This window comes from Gambusia affinis, linkage group LG10 (genome assembly GCF_019740435.1).
Source record: "Gambusia affinis linkage group LG10, SWU_Gaff_1.0, whole genome shotgun sequence".
NCBI lineage: Eukaryota > Metazoa > Chordata > Actinopteri > Cyprinodontiformes > Poeciliidae > Gambusia > Gambusia affinis.
Window position 1 is genome coordinate 25,975,337 of NC_057877.1, and position 22,788 is coordinate 25,998,124.

Sequence of the window (22,788 nt, forward strand, 5' to 3'; positions counted from 1 at the left end):
CAGATCCTTAGAATACACCGTCAGAGTACATTTATATTGTGAGGGATAACAATCTTCCCTGACAAGATACAACATCACAGAACAACTTCTGTGTTGTTTCAGCCATCTGGCTATAATTAATATCCTGCTCACAGGCCCTGAGGCCGTCCAATTTCACTTTTCTGGTAGGTTCTACCAAATTGTTATGTGAAACATCTGGATATTTCATAGATGGATGAATGGATGGGTGGATGTTTTAAAGAGCTAATTTTTCTATGCACTCTGCTGTTTTCTTTTGGAAGAGCAAGGTCCACAGCATCACAGATCATGTCCCACATTCGACAGTAGATTAAAAAAAACAAGTTTATAAATATGTATCCTTTGTTTTATGAAGACTTACCTGAATTGTTTGTTTTCAGAGTGAAATTAGGCTGCTGCAATGAATGACTCATATTTTTACACATTTTAAGAAGGGTTAGCAATGAGTATCGAGGGCGCCACACATTGCATTTAAGACAACTTAAAAGCTAGACTTGGAAGTTAATTTACAGAGCCAGATTTGTGATGCTCATCAGAGTTGAAACACACAACCAGATGTGAATAATTAGTGCTCACAGTTCTGGTAGAGATGTGACCTCATAAAAAAACAGGAATAAAGGTTACTGTGGGCTTCCTCTCATTACCGGCAGCATGTAGCTATTATCCTACTACTGGTTTGGTGTCTTTAATATATGAGATTAAGATTCATGCCACATGCATTTTAGTTGTTGATTACCTCAATCAAAAGACATTTACTTTGATAACATTAAATCAAATAAAGACAGGAAGAGTTTCAGTCTTTATCATAATAAAATTTAAAGGAATGTAAATGATTGGCCAGGAGAGGGAGATTTTTTTAATTGCATGACTGAGTTTCTCTTAGAGAAACAGCTAAAGAGAAGACAACTGGAGAGGGGCAGATAGAGAAAGTCCCAGATTATAAGGCAAAAACTCAAAATCCTATTGCCAATCCATGTGGCTAAATGCAAAGTCATTAAACAGAATCAAATCCCAAATCAGGTGTAGCCACTGACATCAATCAGAATTAAAAGCAACTTACAGAGGGACCTGACAAAAAGCATGGACAAGAAAAGATGTTTAGGAGAAAAATAAAACCACAGGACCAGTTCACTGAACCACTGAGACGAGGACGGCTTCACACAATCTGGCAGAGAGCAGGTGAAACAGAAGGGTATTTAAGCAGAGTGGAACAGGTGCAGGAATTAAGGCAATTATGGATCTGCAGAGGTGGTGCCTTCATCAGTGTAGACAGACTCAAACTGTGGCAGGTTACTATTCATTGCTGTGGCTTCGCAAGTAACCATAATAATGTAGTGGTAATCAGGTTATGAGTGCTCTTTAACAAAGAATGTCAGGCATGTTGATTGACGTGTTTGGTCATCCTTTTCTTATTTAGAGTTGTAGTAAACATTTAATAACAATATGGTTTTGAGTTTTTATTTTCTTAAATGTTCTAAAAATGTGTATTTTTAGAACATAACAAAAGCGATCTCATCTGCTAGTAACCAAAATTTTTTGATATCTTCTTTTAAGTCTATCTTAGTTGTTTGTGTATTTAAACTTTTTTCTCAGAAGTTGATTAGGGATTTCACACAAATCATCTAAGTTTGATCTTTCTAGTTTTTTCTCTCTGTTTTTTTTTTTTGTTTTGTTTTGTTTATGCACTAACTGGGATGTTTTCATTCTAAATGGCATCATCTCAGGTTTTGTCACTAGATTAATCAAAGTTTATATCTTGTATGGATGAGGAGATCATGTTGGAACTTTTATTGGTAAGAATCAAAGTTTCTTTTCCCACGATCATTGATGACAGTTGCAGTATCAGCCTTCTGACAAGTTGGCCTTAATTTAAATGGAAATGAGATATTGGTCCTTTTAGATCAAGGATCAGGGACCCAATCAGCGCTGGCGTGCGTCTCGTGTTGCTCCCTTTTGAGTAGTCACAGTTTGATAGTTCTTAAAATCATTTTTGAGAATATCCAGGGCATCATGCTGAGTTATTTGATGACCAACTCTAGGTTTCAAAGTTTGGTCAAATTTAAACTAGGACTGGGTGTAGAAAATGTATCAAATTTAAATAAGAGCTAATGTACAAACTCTAGAAATCAATCTAAAATTAAAATCAGAAAGCAAAAGTAGCAGAGGTAGACAAAATGTAGAAATAAAAATAATGTTAATTGAAAAACAAGCCAAAAAGCAAAGTTAATAAAAAAGCAGATTTTGAACTTTTAAGTCAGTCAATAAATTATGTTTTATTTTTACAATATTTGGTATTAGAAAGGTTTTAAGAACATGCTTTTCAAATTCAAATTCAAAAACATCTTAATGATACCAAAGTGATAATTTAAGTTTATTTTGAGATTACGCAAAATATGGCTATTTTCCATTAACAGTCATTAGCAAGAATGTGTGTGCAGATGTTACAAGTTGCCTAATGGCTTCCATTAATCATGAACAATGTCCTTCTTTCTTCGCTTGTTACTTCAAGATGTTCCTTATGTCCGAAGACATTATTTTTCAATATTTTTCAATTTAATGTTGTTTTTCAATATTGTTTTTTTTTTTTTACATTATTGCACGGATCTCTGATTTACCTACTCTCAAAATACTGCCAATCTTTTTGGTTAGAAAGATCGCTGTTTGATTACAGTCATGCTTCTTCTAGGATGAAATGTGATGTTTTCTTATGCCAATGTCACTGCTTCTGACAGTCTGTCACAGTTCTGCTCATAAGTCTTCCAGGTGGAGCTCTGCACATGATAGACACAGATGGAGTCTTCAAGCCACGAAGAGCAACTGAAGGAAAACAACTCATTGAAAGTCACAGGCTGTCAACCTCTAAGCAGTGAGCAGGCATCAGAGAAAAAGGCCATATTTAGAATCCAATTTTGTAACTTGTTTTGCCTTAAAATGTTTATGTTTTCAAATTATTTTAATGTTTCCTACAAAAATAGTGGACTGTGAAGGACTAACTCTTAGGAAGTAATTAAAACCAATTCAAGTAAAATGTATGGAAACACAAAAGTCACATGATTAACACCCATATGTTGTCACCGGCGCAAACCACGAAAAAGAAGACAAGAGGAAGCAGTTGAAGGAACATGACACGGCATGTTCGTTGACGACTTATCACATGAACTAACTTACTCGTATGTGATTTTAACTGCGTTTCTTATTTAACCGAAACACCATAATTGCAAATACATCCAGTCCAACAGCAGAGAGTTAAATCTTCAGGGAATCTGAGAAATAGGAGAGTACACCAGGAAGGACAATGCTAGCCAAATTCATGATCAAAAGCAAGTGACAATAAATGGGATTAAGTTTAGTAAAGCAGATTTTTTCCATCAGGAAATAGTCAGTCCTAGCCATGTTGGTTCACTATACTTTTGTCTTTTTTAAAATGAACTATTATTAAATTTACCCTTAACTGTGAAGAATAGTTTTTTTATGATTCCAGTTATGACACATCACTGGGCAATACAGCAGCTAAATGGATGTGAGGTAGTCTTGGCCTAGCCAAAGAGAATCAATCATTCAGTCTTAGAGTCAGAGACGCCTTGATCAATGTCTTATATCACACACCAAGGTTATTTATCAGCCCAACCAACTGACATAGAAGGTATTTTCTTTCAAATAAAAAAAAAATGAAATGCTTAGAAGACACACAAATTGGTGCTGCGATGCGTGTGATGAACAAACAAAACGACAAAAGTGTTTCTGCATCCAGATGCAGACCCACTTTCACACTCTCAGATTCTCTTTCACATTCACAATACTGTAACAAACACAAGTACACTAATCAGCTCCTGCAGCTTTGGTCTATAAATAAAATTTTTCTGCGAGCACATGACAATTCTGTGGTCGCACCACAATACGTAAGTGACGAACCATGAATGAGGCACTTGATCTAATTTTGGATCACAGCCCTGATGAGGATGAAAATATCGAACTTGAAGAACAAGCACTGCAAGAAAGAAACCTGCTGAAATGCTGAATATGATCCACACTGTTACCTCTGTACTGATGAAGAGGCACAAATAATGCCACATATTCAGAGATGAGTTCACACACATGAATGCTTTCTGAACCCTATCTTCTACTTTCCAAAAGCTGTTCTATTATCATATATTGCATATGTTGTTTTAATAATTTGAAAAACCCTTCATGTGTTATTATACGTAAATCTTTGAAAGAGACAGTAAATTTGTGATTTTTATTGCCTATGAAAGAGCCTTGGCAAATATTACTTAGCTCTGCAACTTTCAAACTAAACATTTAGATTATCTGAACTAATAAAAGCTATAAAATCTGAACTAATTAAGGAACACAAACCCAGACCAAACCATGTACTTAAGGAAAATGTCATCTTTTCCCAAATGAAGGTGAACAGGATCAAAAGGGTATATGATAAATACCAATGAAGATATTAAGCAGCACATCTTAATATTAACCATGTGTGAGAGATGATTGTACACCTTCAATTGGTCATTTCAAGAACTACTTGGATAAATGAAATTTCGGAATAGTCTTTTTATGTAAGAGAAATCACTTACTTTACTTTCAGACTTACTTTTATATCCTTTTCACATTGTTATATGATTCAGACCTAAGAAAGAGAAATGTACAATAATTGTAAATTTCAATTAGATTTCAGAGAATCATGCAAGATACTTCTAAAAAAGAAAACAAGCTTTTGGCATTTGCTGCTCTGGTGCATGCAGATGTATTAACACAATGCCACTCATTATTGACTTTAGTGAAGCCATTACTGCTGTGCATCAGTGTAGGCTGGTTCATAAGGTTATTTTCAAACAATGACGAAGGCATTATTCTGCAATGATAAATTTTATCAGTGTGTAAAATCTCTAAATAACTTAATTCTAAACCACACAATGTTAAAAAAAAAATAAACTAAAGTTAATATTTTAAATATATAGATAATTTATAGATAACTTAAGCTTTGTCATACAATTTTAATGGCTTGCTCCAAATCATAAGATATCTGAAATACCTGAAAACACAAAGACTATAACATATTGATTAATGCTTCAAAATTCTTAATTGCAGTTTTTACTCTTGCACATTATTATATGTCTCATCTGTATTTGTATTAACGTTTCTAAAAAACCGAATACCAGAGCTAATACTAGTTGAAGGTCATGCATATCCAGTCAGTGTCCAGAGATTATTGATTCCACTTTATTATTCCACAGGTGCTGTTACACCTGAGGGGATAATAAATGATATTTCTATTCCATTCTATTGGCTGACTGATCTATCACAGATGGTCTGGAGTTGTTAAAATGACTTCTGTTCAATAAATCTGTCCCCCCTCGGGGTTTTATATGTTATTGGCTCTCGTCACGTGCGGGGCTCCCCGCTAAGACCCGCGGCGGTGCATCCGCTGATTGGACGCCTCTTCCTCTCTGTCTCCACCCAGCAGCGTCCCCTGCCGCCGCGCGCTGCCACACCTGCATTAAACGGGGAAAGTCCGTCGATGCGGTGAGCAGGCGAAGGAGAGAAACTGAGTCTGCGGACGGAGAGCCAACGGAGGCAGCGAGACGGGCACTACAGCCGCAAGGATCGGAACATCCTGGTCCAAAAGGCTGAAGGTGCTCAGCGAGATACAGCTGTGGGACTTTACGTATCCCATGGCTGAATATTTAAAAAAGACCTTCACGGCTCAGAAAGGAAGACACCAGATTGACAAACCAAGTGCGCAGGTAAGACTCGTTTAATAATCCAGCGTCCCTAAAGAATGAAGCGGTGCGGTTGGGGTCTAACTTTTTTCCTTTCTAAATCAAACTTATTTAATTTGACTGGCTTAAACTTCAATGTAAGTTTTTTTTACTATCACATTAGAAGGCTCTTTAAATGTTTTAATTTTGTGTGTAGGCTTGATTAGTTACCTAATTATTTAGATAATAAACTTAGCCCTTTCATCTTTAGTGCGTTTTTTGTATTAGCTATCTTTCCTTTTCGTTTATATCTTTATTTTGGAAGGAAATTATTTGTTTCAAATATGATCTAGTTAGAGTTTATTGTATGATCTTTAAAGTGTTTCTACATGCTTAACTGTGTAAAATAAAACCTCAGCAATAACCATTATGATGTGCCTTCTAATCATGCATCACAAAACATTAATTTAACATTGTTACATAAAGTTTTTACATTGTTGGTAATTTGCCTGACAGGAATAAATATACACAATACAAACTTGTTAGCAATTTCAATAAAAATCATTCTAATATTTTAGGAATGTGAATGGAGTTCCTCTTCCAGCTGAAGCGTTGTACCTCTGCCTTCTTTATAAACTGTGCTGTTCTATTCCATCAAAACAAGGACGTAAAACCTGATGTCAGTAATGAAACACACCCTAACCTTTGCACTGGCAAGGCCTGCAGTCTCAAAGTGCTTACTGTAACACTGAAATACACTGTATCTCATCAGTTCACAAGGCTACTGTCATATCAGTTTTGCTGCATTGTGGAAAATCCATAAAAACACACATAAAGGAAGTGTTGTTGAAGCTGTATTCAATATTGCAATTGGAACAGATCGATACATGGTTGCACGAGCATGACCCCCAATGGGCTGCTATTATAAATCGGTCATAATGTTGTTAGGGGATTAATCATGACAGGGCATATGAAGTAGGCTTTACATGCATGCAGTCACCCTCAGTCTTCTGAAAACACTCCTCAGTGCTTTTAAGGTGACGTCTAATGCTTAAAACACAAGTCAGGCCGAAAACAACATGTGATAGTCCTCGTTAAGAAACAGCCTGAAGTCAATAAGAAGAGCAGGATGAAAGAACCGGAGAAAAATAAAACAAAGTGAGTCAGTAAATGAGTGTGTTAAAGTTAAGAGACCAAAATTTGTGTATGTGTGTGTAAGAGATGGGCATCACATACACTGTGGAAGTAAAGGGGAGATCATAATATTAGATATCCTCTAGGGATTTCTTGCACGTGCACACAGTCTAGCATTTAGGGTGTGGGCAACAGCAGTCGTATTGATTGTGCTCACTTCTGTCCCTGGGCACATTACAAGGCTACTAATAAACATAATCAGTTTCACACAATCCTGCAAAAGACTACAATGACTTATTTTTTAAAAAGATTTTCTCCTAAATTTATTCCAACATCATTTAGGTAATGCATTGTTAGCATTTTGTTAGCCTTGAACAACCCAAAAAAGACTTAGAACATAACATTATTTGTTTGGATAAATGAAATAGATGCTTAATTTTAGGCATAGTAAATTATTTCAAAATTAAAGCCTTAGCAAGAAAGAACATAAACAACTCACAGTCTGTAATTTGTAAGTTACCCTGTGTAAAGTGTAAAGCATGGCCACATGATGAGGATATTGCTACCATGTTTCATTGTAAGGATGGAGTGTTCAGTGTTTATATATACATATATATATGTATATAGTTTTTCTTTTACTATATACACCATACTCTTTGTATTTAAACCACAAAGCTTAACTTTGGTCCCATCTGACAAGAGCACTTTCTTCCATATGTTTGCACTGCCTCCTGTCTTACTTGTTTCCTTTTTTCAACAATTGAACAAGCTTACAACTTTTCAATAAACATGCGATTTATAAAGTGAATTACTAATAGCTCTGTTATCCAGTTTCTCTCGCCTAGAATGTCACTATTGGGGTGACAATAATGATGTCAGAAAGTGACTTCTCTAAAATTAATTCCCATTTTTAAAAATCAAAACTTCATGTTAATTAAAGAACATAGTCAGTTTAAATTATATCAGTCCAATTTCGAAAGATTTTTATACTGCAGTTGTCTTGCTTATGTCAGCGTAACTTCATCCAGATACCAGAAAAAGCATTAAGTAATCTTTTTGGATTTTAGAACACAAAATGAAATAAGTTTTCAAATTTCAGACTGTGCTGTCTTTGAAGAATATCCATTAATAGTAGAATAATCCAGTTAACCAAGGAGCTCCTGTAGAAGGCTGTATTACAGAGGTATATTAGAAGCCTCTGACTGAAGTCACTGAGTTGTTGTATATCATTGTCATGAACAGGCTCATCAGGCTGTTTTGTAATGTTCTTCATTTTATGAAGTAATCTCCAGAAGTACTAAGTGGTCTCCTGAACAGAGGCAGGATTCTTTATCACCTCATTTACCCTTTTGAAGTCACTGCTTGTGATGCTCTTACCCCAACAGATGATTGCAGAAGATTTCACAAGAGATTTATAGAAGATATGCAGCAAGAAACATTTCTTGCTCCAAAGATCTCTGTACGCTTGAAAATCTTTAAATCTTTAGCGCGCAGAAGTGAATTTTAAAAAGCAATGCTAGGTGATATTAGGTAAAAAGCAATCTTTCACCCATAATCAGCAGCAAAGTGGCAGAAGGAGACTTGCATGTTAATTGGTGAATTTATTGCTGTTCTAATATTCACAGCTGTGCCTGGCCATAGGGAACAACTGGCTGGCCTGTGTTTTAATCTTTTAGATTTTTCTTTTAAATTGAGAATAACAGACATCCATTGGGTCTATGTACCGCAAGTTATACACATCACTCTGTTTCTTTACTGATGGTTTAAAAAGAGTCTGTTGCATAATTATGTGTCAGTCACATCACCACTGTATCAACCTGCAGCCTCTTCAGTTCAAATATCAAAGACCAACCACTAAATCCAACTTTATGATTATCAGTTGTTTAAGTTTATTAAGGGTTAGGGGGATAACACTCCTATTCATTTAGTTAATTTGCAAGTTTGTACTTTTACTATTTTTGTCATTTTGTACCCAGAATTGTTCTGGAAACCAAAGGAGTTTTTGTACCAGCTCTGCACCGATTTGTACCAGCCTTAAGGATTCTCCATATCAACTTTGATTATCTATGATGAAGTACTATTTAATAATCGGATCACATGTTAGTGCTAGGAAATGGGGTTACGTGACCCATATGAATTATATCTGTCTGCAGGAAGTCATCCAAAGTTATTTTGGGTTGATCAGGGCTCCCAATCTCATATTTGATAAGAGTCAACTGATCCAAACAGGGATTAAAACCACAGTAAATGGACATTGGGTTTAATATCAAATATTCAGCAAATGATATACAAAAGATTAAATTCTTAAGATTAAACATTTTTATTGATTTTTATTTTTATCTTTTTTGACACTAGTGTCATTTATTGAATAGTAAATAGAGTGGAGAGAGAGAAGGAACGGTCTGAGACCCCAACGGTCTGGGAATTGCACCCAGGACATCAAAGACTGTAGCCTCTGCACATGGTGCTCATTCTCTACCAACTGAACCGCCCTAGGCCCCTGATTATTTAACTCTTTAATGAATCACCATACCTAACTACCAAGACAAATAAACTGATTATGCAATGGTTAAGTACATAGGTAGACATTGACTCAGATACAGGTACAAAATGAAAGGCTGGAAATGTTAATGGATTCATCCACATTGGGTGTATTGTGAAAAGAACAAAAGCACTGTGTTGCTTTTAATTGTTAATAGGCACAATTTGCTGTCATAAAAGCTAAATGAAAAGTTTTGCTTCTGCTATTTTGACAGGAAAACAAAAATGTACATTATGCACTTAGCCTCCTGTCATTGTACAAAGAAAAATGGGGGAGGATGGTTACCAGGGTGTATCTACACAGATTTCCTCCCTCTGCCTCAAAACATATTTGGTCAGTTTACTATGAAGTGAGGGTGTGCCTATGAGTGTCTGCCTCTGTGAATACCTTTGTGATTGACTCATCCTTGTTGTACTTTACCTTGTACCTGATGGCACCATCTTTGGCCTTGAAAAAAATAATAAATGTACACAGAATGTATTACATGACCTCCAGCTAGAACTGTATTGAATCAGATAGTGCTGGACTTCATCTTTATCAATAAAAACTGACAGTCTTCTTATGTTAAACTGATAAAATTTATATAAGCAGTCTTACTTTTTTTAAGACCTAGGCTTTTACTGGTGACATTCATTTCTGTAAGACCTTACTGAGGTAGAATAGATAATGTTGACACAGGAAAACAGTTGTTTATGTTAGCATATATTATTCCACAAGGGCATTTGAGTCAGACAATCTCTTACTTGGATCCATATGAGGATCTGTGGCAGTGGCAGGCAATCTTACCTCCCCCATCTACTCACCTTGTCTGCAGCACCAAAACTCCAACAGGCAGCACAAACGAGAAACACAGATTAGCCACTGAGAGGAGATCTGGTGGTGAGGCAGAGGAGCATAGGAGCAAGGTGCCTAAAGCTGCAGCTTTATGCCAAATAAGTAGGTGTAGGAGGAAAAAAGATGTGCGTGTGTGCGTGCGTTTGTATGTGGTTAGTGTATCAGTGGGAAAAAGTTGTTAGCTTTCTGGGTTGCTCAGAGGCTGTTTTTAACCAAAAACTGATTAAATATCTTAGTCAGTAAATGTCTCAATTAATCTGGCTGGGACAATTGTGTAAATGGGAAGTTTAAAATCTAATAAAATTTCACAAATGTCTATAATCACACAGGTAGCACCATTAAATTGTTCCATGAAACATAAAATGGTGAAGTTTTTCTGAAATTCAGACAACTGGCTTTAAAGTGCAACTGAGATTGATGGTCATACATATCTGGTGTTAAACCAAAATAAAAAAACCCCCACAACATTTGGACTTATAGCGCAATATGATAGGTTAAAGCACAGGTGTCAAACTCCAGTCCTCCAGGGCTGCTGTCCTGCAGTTTTTAGAAGTGCCTCAGATACAAAACACTGGAATGAAATGGCTTAATTACTTCCTCCTTGTATAGATCAGTTCTCCAGAGCCTTGCTAATGACCTAATTATTCTATTCAGGTGTGGTGCAGACGAGGCAAATCTAAAAGTTGCAGGACAGTGGCCCTTGAGGACTGAAGTTTGACATCCCTGGGTTTAAGTGTCACTCACCTATTAAGATCTGCATCCTTCTAGGATCTCAAATTTCACAGCATCCTTCCTAAAAGTTAAGATATTTTTTCATAAAGGTTATTAAAGATGTGGGACAAAATACACTGGTACTGGGTTTGTGATGTGCCTCTTTGGTGTTTTCTACCACTGTCATTTAAGTCTTTTACTGCCCAGATGTGTTTATAGTTGGAGAGAGAGGGGTGAACCTTTAATAATGCCTAAAATCTGATTTGATAAAAACCTCGGCTTTATGGCCAACTATTTAAATGTAGAATCATAGAATCTAGCTAGAGACATGACATTGCCAGCTGGCAGAATGAGAAATCTATTAGTCTAAACAACAGGACAGGTGAAAAACAACATACATTTGTACTTCAAAATAAGCCTTAAGCATAGCTACATCAGGATTTCATGGGTAACACTTTTCCATGTTCATAGTGAAACCCTAAACCACTACAGGGACTAGACGGCACTTCGCTAGATAGACCTGACTATGTTCAAACGTATTTTATTTTAATAGCCATAGATCTCATGACAGAAAATCCTGTTACATCCCAAATACTCTACTATATAGCTTGCATTAGATATAATGATTGTCTTGCAAGTTTACAAAAATACATTAAAAGTTTTAATGATCAGTACTTGTCAAACCTTCTAAGGGTTTTTCAAGTTTTCTGCAAACTATGCTAAGTTGTCTCCCATGTTCAAACTTTTGTTGGTTCTTTATCAAAGTATTAGTTTAAGGGCGTTCACACTTATACAACCAGGTTTTTGAATTTCCAGATGAAGAACTCATGAAAGATGGGACATTTAAGACAGAAAACTTTCTAAAATGATTTGTGTAACACTCAAATACAAAACCCTGTTTGTATCATGTGAGTGTGTACACTTTCTACTGCAGATAAGATGTCAGAGAGAACCTCGGAGACAGTTACAGAACAGAAGGGGCTGTTTTGGTAAAAAGTATTTCTGTCTTTCTGCCTCTCTTAGGTTTTCCTTTGTGATCCCTGATAGAGAGGACACTGACACTGACTCGGCCATTGTCTCTGCACCGTTTCCGGATAGAGTGAGGCTCCCCAAGGTCCTTGCCTGTCCATTGTATCAGGAGAGAGAGAGAGAGAAAAAAAAAGAAAAATCCAGCTTGTCTACATAAAGACCTATTCAGCATCATTCCTCTTGGCCGACAACAACAGAATCCACCAAGAAAAGCAGTGTCCTTAGCCCCGAGCAATTCCCTTCATCCTTAGCCCCGTCTTCTCAAACCGCTTTACACCTATTCCTCCCCCTCAGCCTCAATCCACTTCCCAGCCTTATCCCCTATTTGAAATCCCACATGACAGCTCAAAAACATCCGTTACCCTACCACTCCACACGAGCCTGCTCTCCTCTCCCTCCAGCCCCTGTGGCGCTTGGCACCAGTGCCCATCACATAGACAGATGGAGCCAACCCTGACCCCTCTCTTCGCCCATGGGGACGCCAAGAGATTCAATGCCTGAGTAAAGGAGAGGGGCGGGGGTTGGAGTGAGAGTGAGCGTGAAGAAAAGGAACAGGAAGAGCAGAAGGAGAGCATCACTCTGTCACCACGGCAACACATCACACAAACTCCTGTGGACTCCCCATCAGCTGTAGTCGATGCTCTCGGATAAAATCACGCGCAGTGGGAAGTTCAGCACGTTTTCCCCTTGGCATGTTTTTACTTTGGGGGTTTGATAGAAAAATCTTGCTCTAGTTTTTTTTTTTTTTTTTGTCTGGGCAAGGTGTCATTAAAATACTTGATGAGGAAACCAAAGATATAGGAGGAAAACCATTTTTCTATGACATACAGACTCTTAACACTAATTTTAGATAGAAGCCAGCACCAATAGAAACAGACTGAGAGTCAATAATTTGTTCCACCTGAGGAAACCAGAAGAAACAAATCTTGTGGGACATCACACACTGTGGGTGTGCTTTTCCTTCCTGTTACCTGTGACATTCATGTATGTGATTCATTGCATGGGTATTAACTTTGCACAGGAGCATTATCAGATTCATTTTCCTGGTGCCAAACTTTGCCTGTTTGGATCTTGTTTTTTACATTTCTCTGCAGATGATCAGGACTCAGATGAGCATACAATGCCAGGCAACCAATTTTAAGAGAGCCACGTTCCACAATAAATGAAGTACTAATAGCCAGTGAAATGAATCCAGCTGGCCAACATAACAGAGAGGGGAATACCGGCATCCCAAAGCTTCCCAGGTAATTGGAGTGCAGTATACAGTGTTTTACTCTGAGGCACAGCTCCTCTGATGACCTAGTAGGCTGGAAACATAGAGGGGATGCAGAGAAACGGAGACAGAATGATACTCTGTGTCCAGGGTTTACAGTTACAATGTCTCTTGAGAGCTGTCATCTTCACTCTCTGTGAATTAGCATAACAAAGACTGTTAGGACCATTAATGTATATTTGGCTTTTTCACTTCAGTTCATACTGAAGCATCTGAAACACATTTATTATTCCTGTCAGCTATCAGACAAACATTTTAAAAATGGTATATTTTAGCATCAGTCATTTAATCACAAGTTTTGAGGTGTGCAGTTTTCTATTGGTTTTTAATGGTATTTCAAAGAGTAAAATACATTGATATGATCAGCAATTAGTGATAGTTTAAGTGCGGAATAATTTGAGTACAAGGCAACTGAGTATGGAGCCAAAGCTGCCAAAAACAATGACATTACATAAAAAATACTGATGTTGAGCAAAGATGCTCAACACAAAATACTAAAGCCCACGTTTCTAAAGAGAAACATTTGAATGAGACTTTGTTGAGTGAAGGGGCAAGAGGCAATTAGAAATCGTGTCTAAAAGTACTATCTTGAAGACCTAATCAATCAATCAATCAATCAAACTTTATTTGTATAGCACATTTCAGCAGCAAGGCATTTCAAAGTGCTTTACATCAAATCAAACACAAAAACACAATGCAACATAGAACCAACAATAAAAACACAACATAGTCAGATTCCATCAATAAATTTGTAATTGATTACGTTTCAAATACAACTCTAAACAAGTGGGTTTTTAGTTGAGATTTAAAGGAAGTCAGTGTTTCAGCTGTTTTACAGTTTTCTGGAAGTTTGTTCCAGATTTGTGGTGCATAGATGCTAAATGCCGCTTCTCCTCGTTTGGTTCTGGTTCTGGGGATGCAGAGCAGAACCAGAACCAGAAGACCTGAGAAGTCTGGAAGGTTGATACAACAGCAGCAAATCTTTAATGTATTGTGGTGCTAAACCATTCAGTGATTTATAAATTAACAACAGTATTTTAAACTCTATTCTTTGAGCTACAGGGAGCCAGTGGAGAGACTTTAAAACTGGTGTTATGTGCTCTATCTTCCTGGTTTTAGTGAGAACACGAGCAGCAGCATTCTGGATCAGCTGTAGCTGTTTGATTGATTTGTTGGACAGGCCTGTGAAGACGCCGTTACAATAATCAATACGACTGAAGATAAACACATGGATGAGTTTCTCTAGATCTGGCTGAGACATTAGTCCTTTAATCCTGGAAATGTTCTTCAGGTGATAGAATGATTAATGGTTATCCATAAGATAGATGTTGTAATTTCTTCTCCCATTCTGACTAGTATTCTTACTTTATGCGGACAAAATATACTTACAGTTATCACTATCTGTCTTTGCTGTGACATCATTATCCCTGAAGGGAGTTGTAGGTTTCTTCCTCAAGCCTAAGCTCTCCTGATTTTGTGTAAGACTCCATAATTGTTATTCAGCAACAAATGCCTCAACCAAAATCAGCAACGGTGTCCCTCAGGGATGTGTTTTCTCCCCACACACCTCCTTTCTTTACACAAATGGTCGCTCCTCATTGGAACGATCTGTGAAACTTGCAGACGTCACCGTTGCTACTGGTCTGATCCAGGACAGTGATGAGTCTGCATACAGACAGGAGGTGGATCGGCTTGTCCAGGAGGAGACACATTTCAAATAGACTGTTTTCTTTGAAGGGTGAGGAAAAGTACAATCTCTTCCCCCATTTACTTTCAATAATTTCACTTATGGTACTTTTCTGGTGTAGCACAACCTTTAGAAAACTAGAAGAGCTCACTTGAACTTATTCAACACATTTCCATTTGGAAGCAAATTTTTTGTAGGGGAAATAATTTAATTTCCTTTTTAGAAGTATTGGTTGCACACATGCAATATGTGTGCTCATCCTCCACTTATGGTTTAAATCCTAAGTCCAAAATATAATAGCATTTTCTCTTTAGTCATATTGTTTGAGTTGTTAGTTCATAGTTAGCATCAACAAAACAAATAAATAGCAGGAATGCTGTGGATTAAAAGAGAGAAACAAATAACTACTAAGATGTGAAGTTCTCAGTTTAAGCACTAAGGTATCTTTTAGCCTCAGTTTGTGAAATGCATTTAAAAGAATCTACATTAATCTGTGCCATTATAGTCACAATGTTAGGTAAAATCTTTGTAATGTAAGAAATGTAAAACAGATCAACAAGTATATCTCTAAGAATCTGGCCACATCCATTTTAACATATCTTATGGTTATAAAACAATCAAACAGTACAAACTACGTCTGTGAAGATATTCTGTAAGACGTCGTTTGGCAAAATGTAATAATACAGTTATTGTACAGTTTGACAAACATAGACGGACTGCTTTGTCTTTGTTTTACAGGTTATTTTGGTTCACAGATTTCCTACTGCTTTCCTCACCATATTATAAGTTCTTATCAGATGTGTCAAACAGGAATGCCTATTAGTCTTCTGGAACCTAGAATGAACTAAAAAAAAACCTAAACTCTTTGTAGCAATGCTCAAATGAGCATGTTTGGACGTCTTGGTCCAATAGTTTATAAATTTTTTGCTTCTCTGTACCAACTTTCTGCTTCTTTAAAGTAGGCCAGTGAAGCAGTGAGTCAGTGCTTTTCTACTGATATTTATGACACCAATCTGACACAGCTGATATGACAGTTTAGAGGTCACATAATAGATAAAAGTAGAAAAGCAGACAGAGGCAAGCGGTTGTGCCTCGCTGTGTGTCTGTGGTGATGAGACTGTGGCCAACACAAGTAAGATATAGCTGTGTCATTAAGACTTCGATTTTATCTCATGATCTTTGTTGCATACCATTGCCTCTGGTTCAGTCATCCATTGGTTTCTCTGCTTTATGTTTCTCGGGGCTGTTGAAGGAAATAAAAACAATATTTCATGAAACGGTGCAACATAAATCAAGGAGGCTCAGTAAAAGTTAGCTGTAGATGGTGCTTCAGTATAATGGATGTTTCTTCTCAGCTTTACACCTTGGGTGGCTCAACCTATCAGACACTAAAAACACACACACATACACATCTCAATTATGGTGCTATTTCTGTGGCCTTACCTGTCACTGACACTGAGCTGAAACCAGCTGGGATTAATTAGTGACTCACAAACACACTCACACACATGACTTGCACGCCAAATGTATCTTCATTTATGTCTTTCTTTCACAAACACAATGCAGTCACACCATAGAAGTGATAAAGCGACGCTACATTCATATTGTCACCTATCGCTATTCATTTACAACTGTTGGCAGCTAAACACACACAAGGCATGCGTGTGTTTTTAGCCTAATTATTCATCAGACACAGGATGTGAAGAGCTTCCAGGACAGCTTGTTGCCAATAAACACCTCCCACCCCCCTGCTCTGCTGTAATTACCTCACTCTTCATTTCACACCTTGGTTATGCACCCTATATCTCCCCGTGTCAGGTTGCTATTGTTCTGCATCAGCGCAATGCAACACCTGTTCGATCTCGTATTTAGCATTTTGGGTGTTTTTTGTAAATGATTCTCCCCCCCCTAAAAGTCAGAAAAGAGACGTATTTGGTTCCAATATGGCTCCCAAAGATGGAGTGAGTAAAAAAAAAAAGAAAACTCCAGTCTTAAAACTGAATGCAAGATCATGTTTTGTTTACTCAGACTGTTATAGATTTTTGTTTGCCGGAGCGGCATTTGTGTTTGTGAGATCAACAACTGGAGAGGACAAGCTGTAACTCCTGTCAGCTTACGTCGGCGCGCACAGACCCAAGCTGCGCACTAGTGACTTTGATGGAAACAGAGCCGCTGACAGGTTTTTAAAGGCAAGCTGTTGACTGCTATAACCTTGTGGCTGTTTAGTCTTCCAGTGTGTACTGTTTGTGTTAACATGATTTTGATAAGGGGCTTGGATAAGGTTACAAATAATGTCGCAGAGGCAGAATTTGCTGAGCATCAAGGAAATGACTAAAGGAGAGAAGATGGGATTGAATGTATTGGGCCATATATAAGGATGATAATCTAATCCCTCATAAGGCATTGGGAAGGCACATAAGATATTAGGACTCAGCTGATATTCTTGCATGAGTTTGTGTTTTGGAAAAAAAAAATGTAAAAAAGTAGTTTATATATTTGTTCCAGAATTTCATCTGTGTCTCTTAACACAAATTGTTTATTCCATAGGAAGCTGATCCTTCTTTTTACCGAGCCGCTGCTGTGGTGGCAGCTCATTACCATAGTGATAATGAGAAATAGAAAAGGTTGCTGGAGTCAGCACATTTGTTTTTTCTTTTTTTTTTTTTTAACACAGTCTCAACAGGAAGTTTGAGTGTTCAGAAAAACTGCGAGACTCCTGTCATAATGTTATGTGACAAACATGATGACCTATGTTTGTCCTAACACATTGTACAGTGAGCAGGATGATGATATCCAAATTTCCAATGATTACTAATAAAAATCCATACAAAAGACTTGCATTCTGGGATGCAAATTATATGTTGATTTCTTCTATAGTAAGCCATGAAAAAGCTTTTACTGTCTAACAACCATAATCCCTCAATAAAACAAAAATCAAAGAATAAATAGGAGATGAGCCTTATGTCCACTGTAATGTATGGTGGAAGATTTGTGATGGAGAATCTGTAGAAAACTTTTACTAATCTTTTACTCAGAGGTGCCAGTGTGTTGGGAGAACAACTGACCAAATGTGAGATGTTAATCATGCAGTGTGCAACATATCTAATTTAATTTAAATGCTGTTGATCTGTTTCGTTTCATTTAAAAAGTCCACAATTTTACAATCTGCAAAGGAATGAGGCTGAAAGTTTTTCCTTTACTCAGCATAAAAAGATAAAGATTCTATATCATGTGCCGACCAGACACTTTTACTAACTGTTGTTTTTTCAGTGGAGCTGTAATACTTCAAAATTTAACCTGAGTTAAGATTTTGTGCATATTTAGGCATTTTAGTAAAGTGCCTCTCTGCTTGGGCTTGGTGGGGAAGAAAGATGGAGGAGCACTGGATCTATTTCTGTGCAGTGATTTATTGTCTGGTTAGGATCAGAATAAATGTACCCAGTCAGTCATTGCAGCATGCTTGCCACAGATCTCAGAATCAGTGCCAGAGAGGGCACCCATGAGAAAATAAACCCCACACACTACTGAATATATGTCTGTCTTATCTTCCAGGTGACTGCTGCCGCCGTGGAGGGACAAACTAAAAATTCTGCTGCTGCCCGGATTCTTTGCTTTGAATATTGATGCAGTAAAGGACAATTTGTATCCACTGGCTGTGGGCTATAAAGATTTTCATTCACACAGAGGCAACCGACCTAAGATGACTTTCTGGGACCTTTTTGTACACACCGGTGCTGATAAGATACAAATTTACTGGGCATAGAAGAGACTTACAAATCCTGTAAAGTTTTAGATTTCCTTCAGTTAGAATTAGGAAATATTTTATTTAAATCATCTGGAATCTTCTTTTGTTTTTGTCACCGAGAAATCTGATAAAAAAAACCAAGGTCATTGGTGGATTCTGCTGTGGTCCATATTCAGCAGGTTGGGAGTGGCAGCAGGATGCCAGAGTTGGACAACTTCCCCCCTCTGAATGAAGACAGAAGCCCAGATCTGGGCCTTAACGGTCCGGCGGACCCGGCCCAAATTCAGCACAGCATCCTTGAGGAGCAGGTGGAGCTGTGGTGGTTCAGAGACCCCGGGCGGTCTTTACTTTGCTACTGTGTCTCGGTGCTCCTAATCCTGGGCTGCGGACTCGGAGGTGTCGGCCTTCTCTCCACCACCACCAGCGTATCGAGCGAATGGAGGCTCGGCGTAGGCACGGCCCTGTGCCTGTTGGCCCTGGGGGTCCTGCTCAAGCAGCTGCTCAGCTCGGCCGTGCAGGACATGAACTGCGTCCGGAGTCGACACCAGATAGACATGCTGAAGAGCGGCGGCTTGTCTGACATCTTGGTGGTTCTGATCACAGGAATGTCGCTGTTGATTTGTGGAGGGGTTCTCCTGCATTTGGCGCTGGTTCACCATATGCCGAAGCCGGGCCAAGCCCTCAATGACATGTACATCTCCGGAGTGGTTTTGCTGGTAGGTGGAGGAGTCGCCGTCGTGGGTGTTGGGATATACACAGTGGTGGCTGTCCTACTGGAGAGGACGAGGCACGGACGGAGACTTGTAGACCGAGTTCTGAATGTGTTTACCGTGTCAGGACACATGGACCGCCACGCTCGCAGAGAGACCGCCTCCAGCTTGGCCAACCTCATATGAGATCCGACAACAATGAAGCCGTGTTGGATGGTTCCTGTTTCAAGTTTATTGGAGAAAAATTTAACTCAAATTATCAAAAGATTTGAAAAGAAAACAAGATCCATTCTTTTCTTCATTCAAATGTGCATGAAAGAAAAATGAAACAATTTTGGAAGATTTATATGAAGCTGATCAAATACAGAGCAAAGATATTTTATAACGGTGAAGCACAATGATGACAATAATACAAATAATACAGTTGAAATTAGTTATTTACATACACTGTATAAAAAGACATAACTATTTTGTGCCATCATAAGTCAGCGTAGATAACATTATTCATGTTTTGCTTGTTGCTTTAATCAAAGTCAGAAGTTCACATAGAATAATGTGCCTTTAAACAATTTAAGAACTCACATCATGGCTTTGGAAGCATCACAAGATTGAATAAAAATGAGACACATATTTTATGACAACAGCTAAAACCTGGTGTGACATTGTGGACAAGTGAAAGGAAATTTGTCAAAATACCAGGAAGAGAATGGCCTGTCCTGTCTAGTTTACACATTTGGTATCATTTACAAGACTAGTTATAAAGTGACCATGTCAATATTCTGGAGCGGCCATCTTACACCCTGATTTTAATCCTCTTATTAGTCACCCAAAATGTTAGAGACAGCCTGTTTGTGGTAAAAAAAAAAATAAAAAATTATCAAATACCAGGGAAATCTACAAAAACTTCTGATTTGAACAAAGTAAAAACAACAGAAAAAACACTGTCTCAATAATCTGGAAATTAGTAAAACAAAATTATTTCAGTTATTCTAATTTGTAAAATATTGATTTGCTTTAATGTCAGTGAGGAAAAAATGGTTATGTATCTTTTTTATACAGAGTAGCTACATATCTGGTTGTGACTGTATATACTTGTATATTAATATTGTTTAAAAACATTTAAAGTGTATACAATCTGGCCTATAATTACGTTTATTTATGTCTAGAATCTCTGGTAACATTGGTACAACTGATGAGAAGTTAGTGTTATGAAGAGCATCAATTTAAAGTATAAAGAGGAAATTTTTTAACAAGAGGATGAATGTTATTTTAAGTGATTTTGAATATTCAGAGACAATACGAACATTTTACAGTTTAGCACGTTGCAAATGTGGCAGCAGCTGTTGCTATGAGCAGCGGCTAAATGCATTGTAATAAATGTCTTAAAAGTAACATCTGCTTGTTTAAAGGGTCTGCTTTATTTTGCAGGTATTGCATTCAAAATTATGCTAATTCACAACGACAACTATTCATCTGGCCCCTGGACAAAACCTTTGACTAATATCAGTACAATAATAGATAATTGTTCAGAATAAAAGCACAATCTGGAATACAAATGGGAGAATAAAGTATGGAAAGATTTCCAATGAAAAGTGGTGTTTACGAACTGTTTTTCAAGCTCTTGTTTATTCTGAACAACACTCAGTGACCTGAATGTGAAAGAATTTAGTTCTTTTTATATTAGTGTGGTTGCGTAGTTCTTCTTCCAGGGTGAAATGTTGACACAGCATGCAAGTTTATCTTTCAAGATGCATTTGTAATTATTGTAAATTTTCTCTGCTTCAAAAAAACAAAAAGTGGATCATGTCAGAAAGTGATCTATCTAGAGAAATTCCTCGAAACTTTGTTTTAGGCCCTAGTTTTTTGTTGTTGTTTTCTTTATGTTTTTCCCAGTAGGAATGATTGCAAGCCATAGGAATATCTGTCATCATCTCCGTATTGATGACATCTACATTAGATGGGATATTCTTTTAACATGTTTGGATTTCACCTTTATTTATTTTTTTATTAGCTGAGAGAAAATAAGTAATGGTTATATGGTTATTCTTCCCAGCTGACAGATGAAACTGAAATTATCTCTCCCACTGCCACAACATCCCTGGTTCATCTCAGAAATCTGTGGTTTTTGGCGGCGTAATGTCACATCATTCAACACCTTATTTAAGGCATCATTGGAAAATCTTCCTAACATTGGTAACCTCTCTATGCTGTACAGAAGGTTAGATAGTTGATACTTTGAGTGTCTCATCGGAACAATGATCCCCAACGCACATTAAACTGGTTTTGGAAAAACTAAAACAGGCAAATAGCAAGTTTCTGGGGAAGATTCAACATCAACCCTACTGAAAATATTCTTAAATGCCAAACTTGTGCCAGGAAACTAACCAGCAGTGGTCAAATATCCAGCCAGAATACTACCAGAAGCCCTGGGCACGGCTACAAACACAAAAATGTCCGAAAGCCTCCGAGGTTGTTGGGACAAAATCACACTTTGACAGTCAGAGCTTGAATGCTTCATTAAAAGTCCAAAATAATATGGTGTGCTTGTAAACATCTGACCAGAATTCTTTACTTTAGTGAAACATCCTTCCAAATGAAGTTTCAGAACTGAACTGGATAGACAGATTGGGGGCTCATCTGCAGTAATGAGGTCTGTTTAGTAAAAGAAAGAAAAGAGCTGAAAAGCAGAGATGCTTTGATAAACAGGAAGTTTTTTTCCTTGCAGCTGGCATAACGTTTTGAATGAATAAAAACAATTTTACTCTTGTTAAAAGTTTGACAAGCCGTTCAGTTTCATTTGATCTCAGATGAACAACACATTTCCATTGTTTTTCATCCGAGTGTTCATGCAGATCATGCCGCTTTGTTGTCTGAACACAAACACACATCTTGCTGCCTTGAGACAAACAGGGTCAAACAGTTCGCCATTGTTGGTGAGATGACAGACAGCAGACTGACAGAACAATGCACAAGGCCATGATCTTTAGGGGCTGGTGTAGGCTAGTACCACTTTTCACCCCTGAACACAACAAACAAAATAAAAGCTGTTGTGATTTTTGCTTGTATAAGATTTGTCCAGCGATGGCAATCAGCCCCAGAAGAGATGAAGAAATAAAGAAATAAATTTACAGATATACTTACAGATATAAGCCGCACTAGGCTATAAGCCGCTGGTATCTCGGCCGCTCTCGGTTTTCCACAAATCTGCTATTAAGGACGCAGCCTTGCATTTCCAACGCCGAACCGTGGATTTGTTCACGCCGAGCTTACGTGCAGCAGCTATCTATCTATACAGATTGATAGCCTTCAACTTAAAAGCGGAATCAATCTTCGTGTGGTTTCCATAATGACGGGATATGAGTTTGAAAACATTTCTCCGTCCTTCCTGCTGTTAGCATGTGCT

At 37.7% G+C, this 22,788-nt stretch overlaps 1 protein-coding gene across 4 annotated transcripts; it reads left to right on the forward strand.

Annotated features, from left to right (window-relative positions):
- The first annotated feature begins 5,515 nt into the window (after positions 1-5,515).
- LOC122838899 (transmembrane protein 125) lies at positions 5,516-22,468 on the forward strand. 4 transcript variants are annotated; one of them, XM_044129931.1, is made up of 4 exons: positions 5,532-5,765; positions 11,965-12,954; positions 13,065-13,214; positions 18,483-22,468. In XM_044129931.1, exon 4 carries the CDS (start codon positions 18,873-18,875, stop codon positions 19,569-19,571), a length of 699 nt encoding a protein of 232 aa, XP_043985866.1. In that variant the 5' UTR covers positions 5,532-5,765; positions 11,965-12,954; positions 13,065-13,214; positions 18,483-18,872; the 3' UTR covers positions 19,572-22,468. The 4 variants fall into 4 exon arrangements, with proteins under 4 accessions (XP_043985869.1, XP_043985867.1, XP_043985866.1 ...); XM_044129933.1 differs by having other exon boundaries at positions 11,965-12,915; XM_044129932.1 differs by having other exon boundaries at positions 5,518-5,765; positions 11,965-13,214.
- The last annotated feature ends 320 nt before the right edge of the window (positions 22,469-22,788 follow it).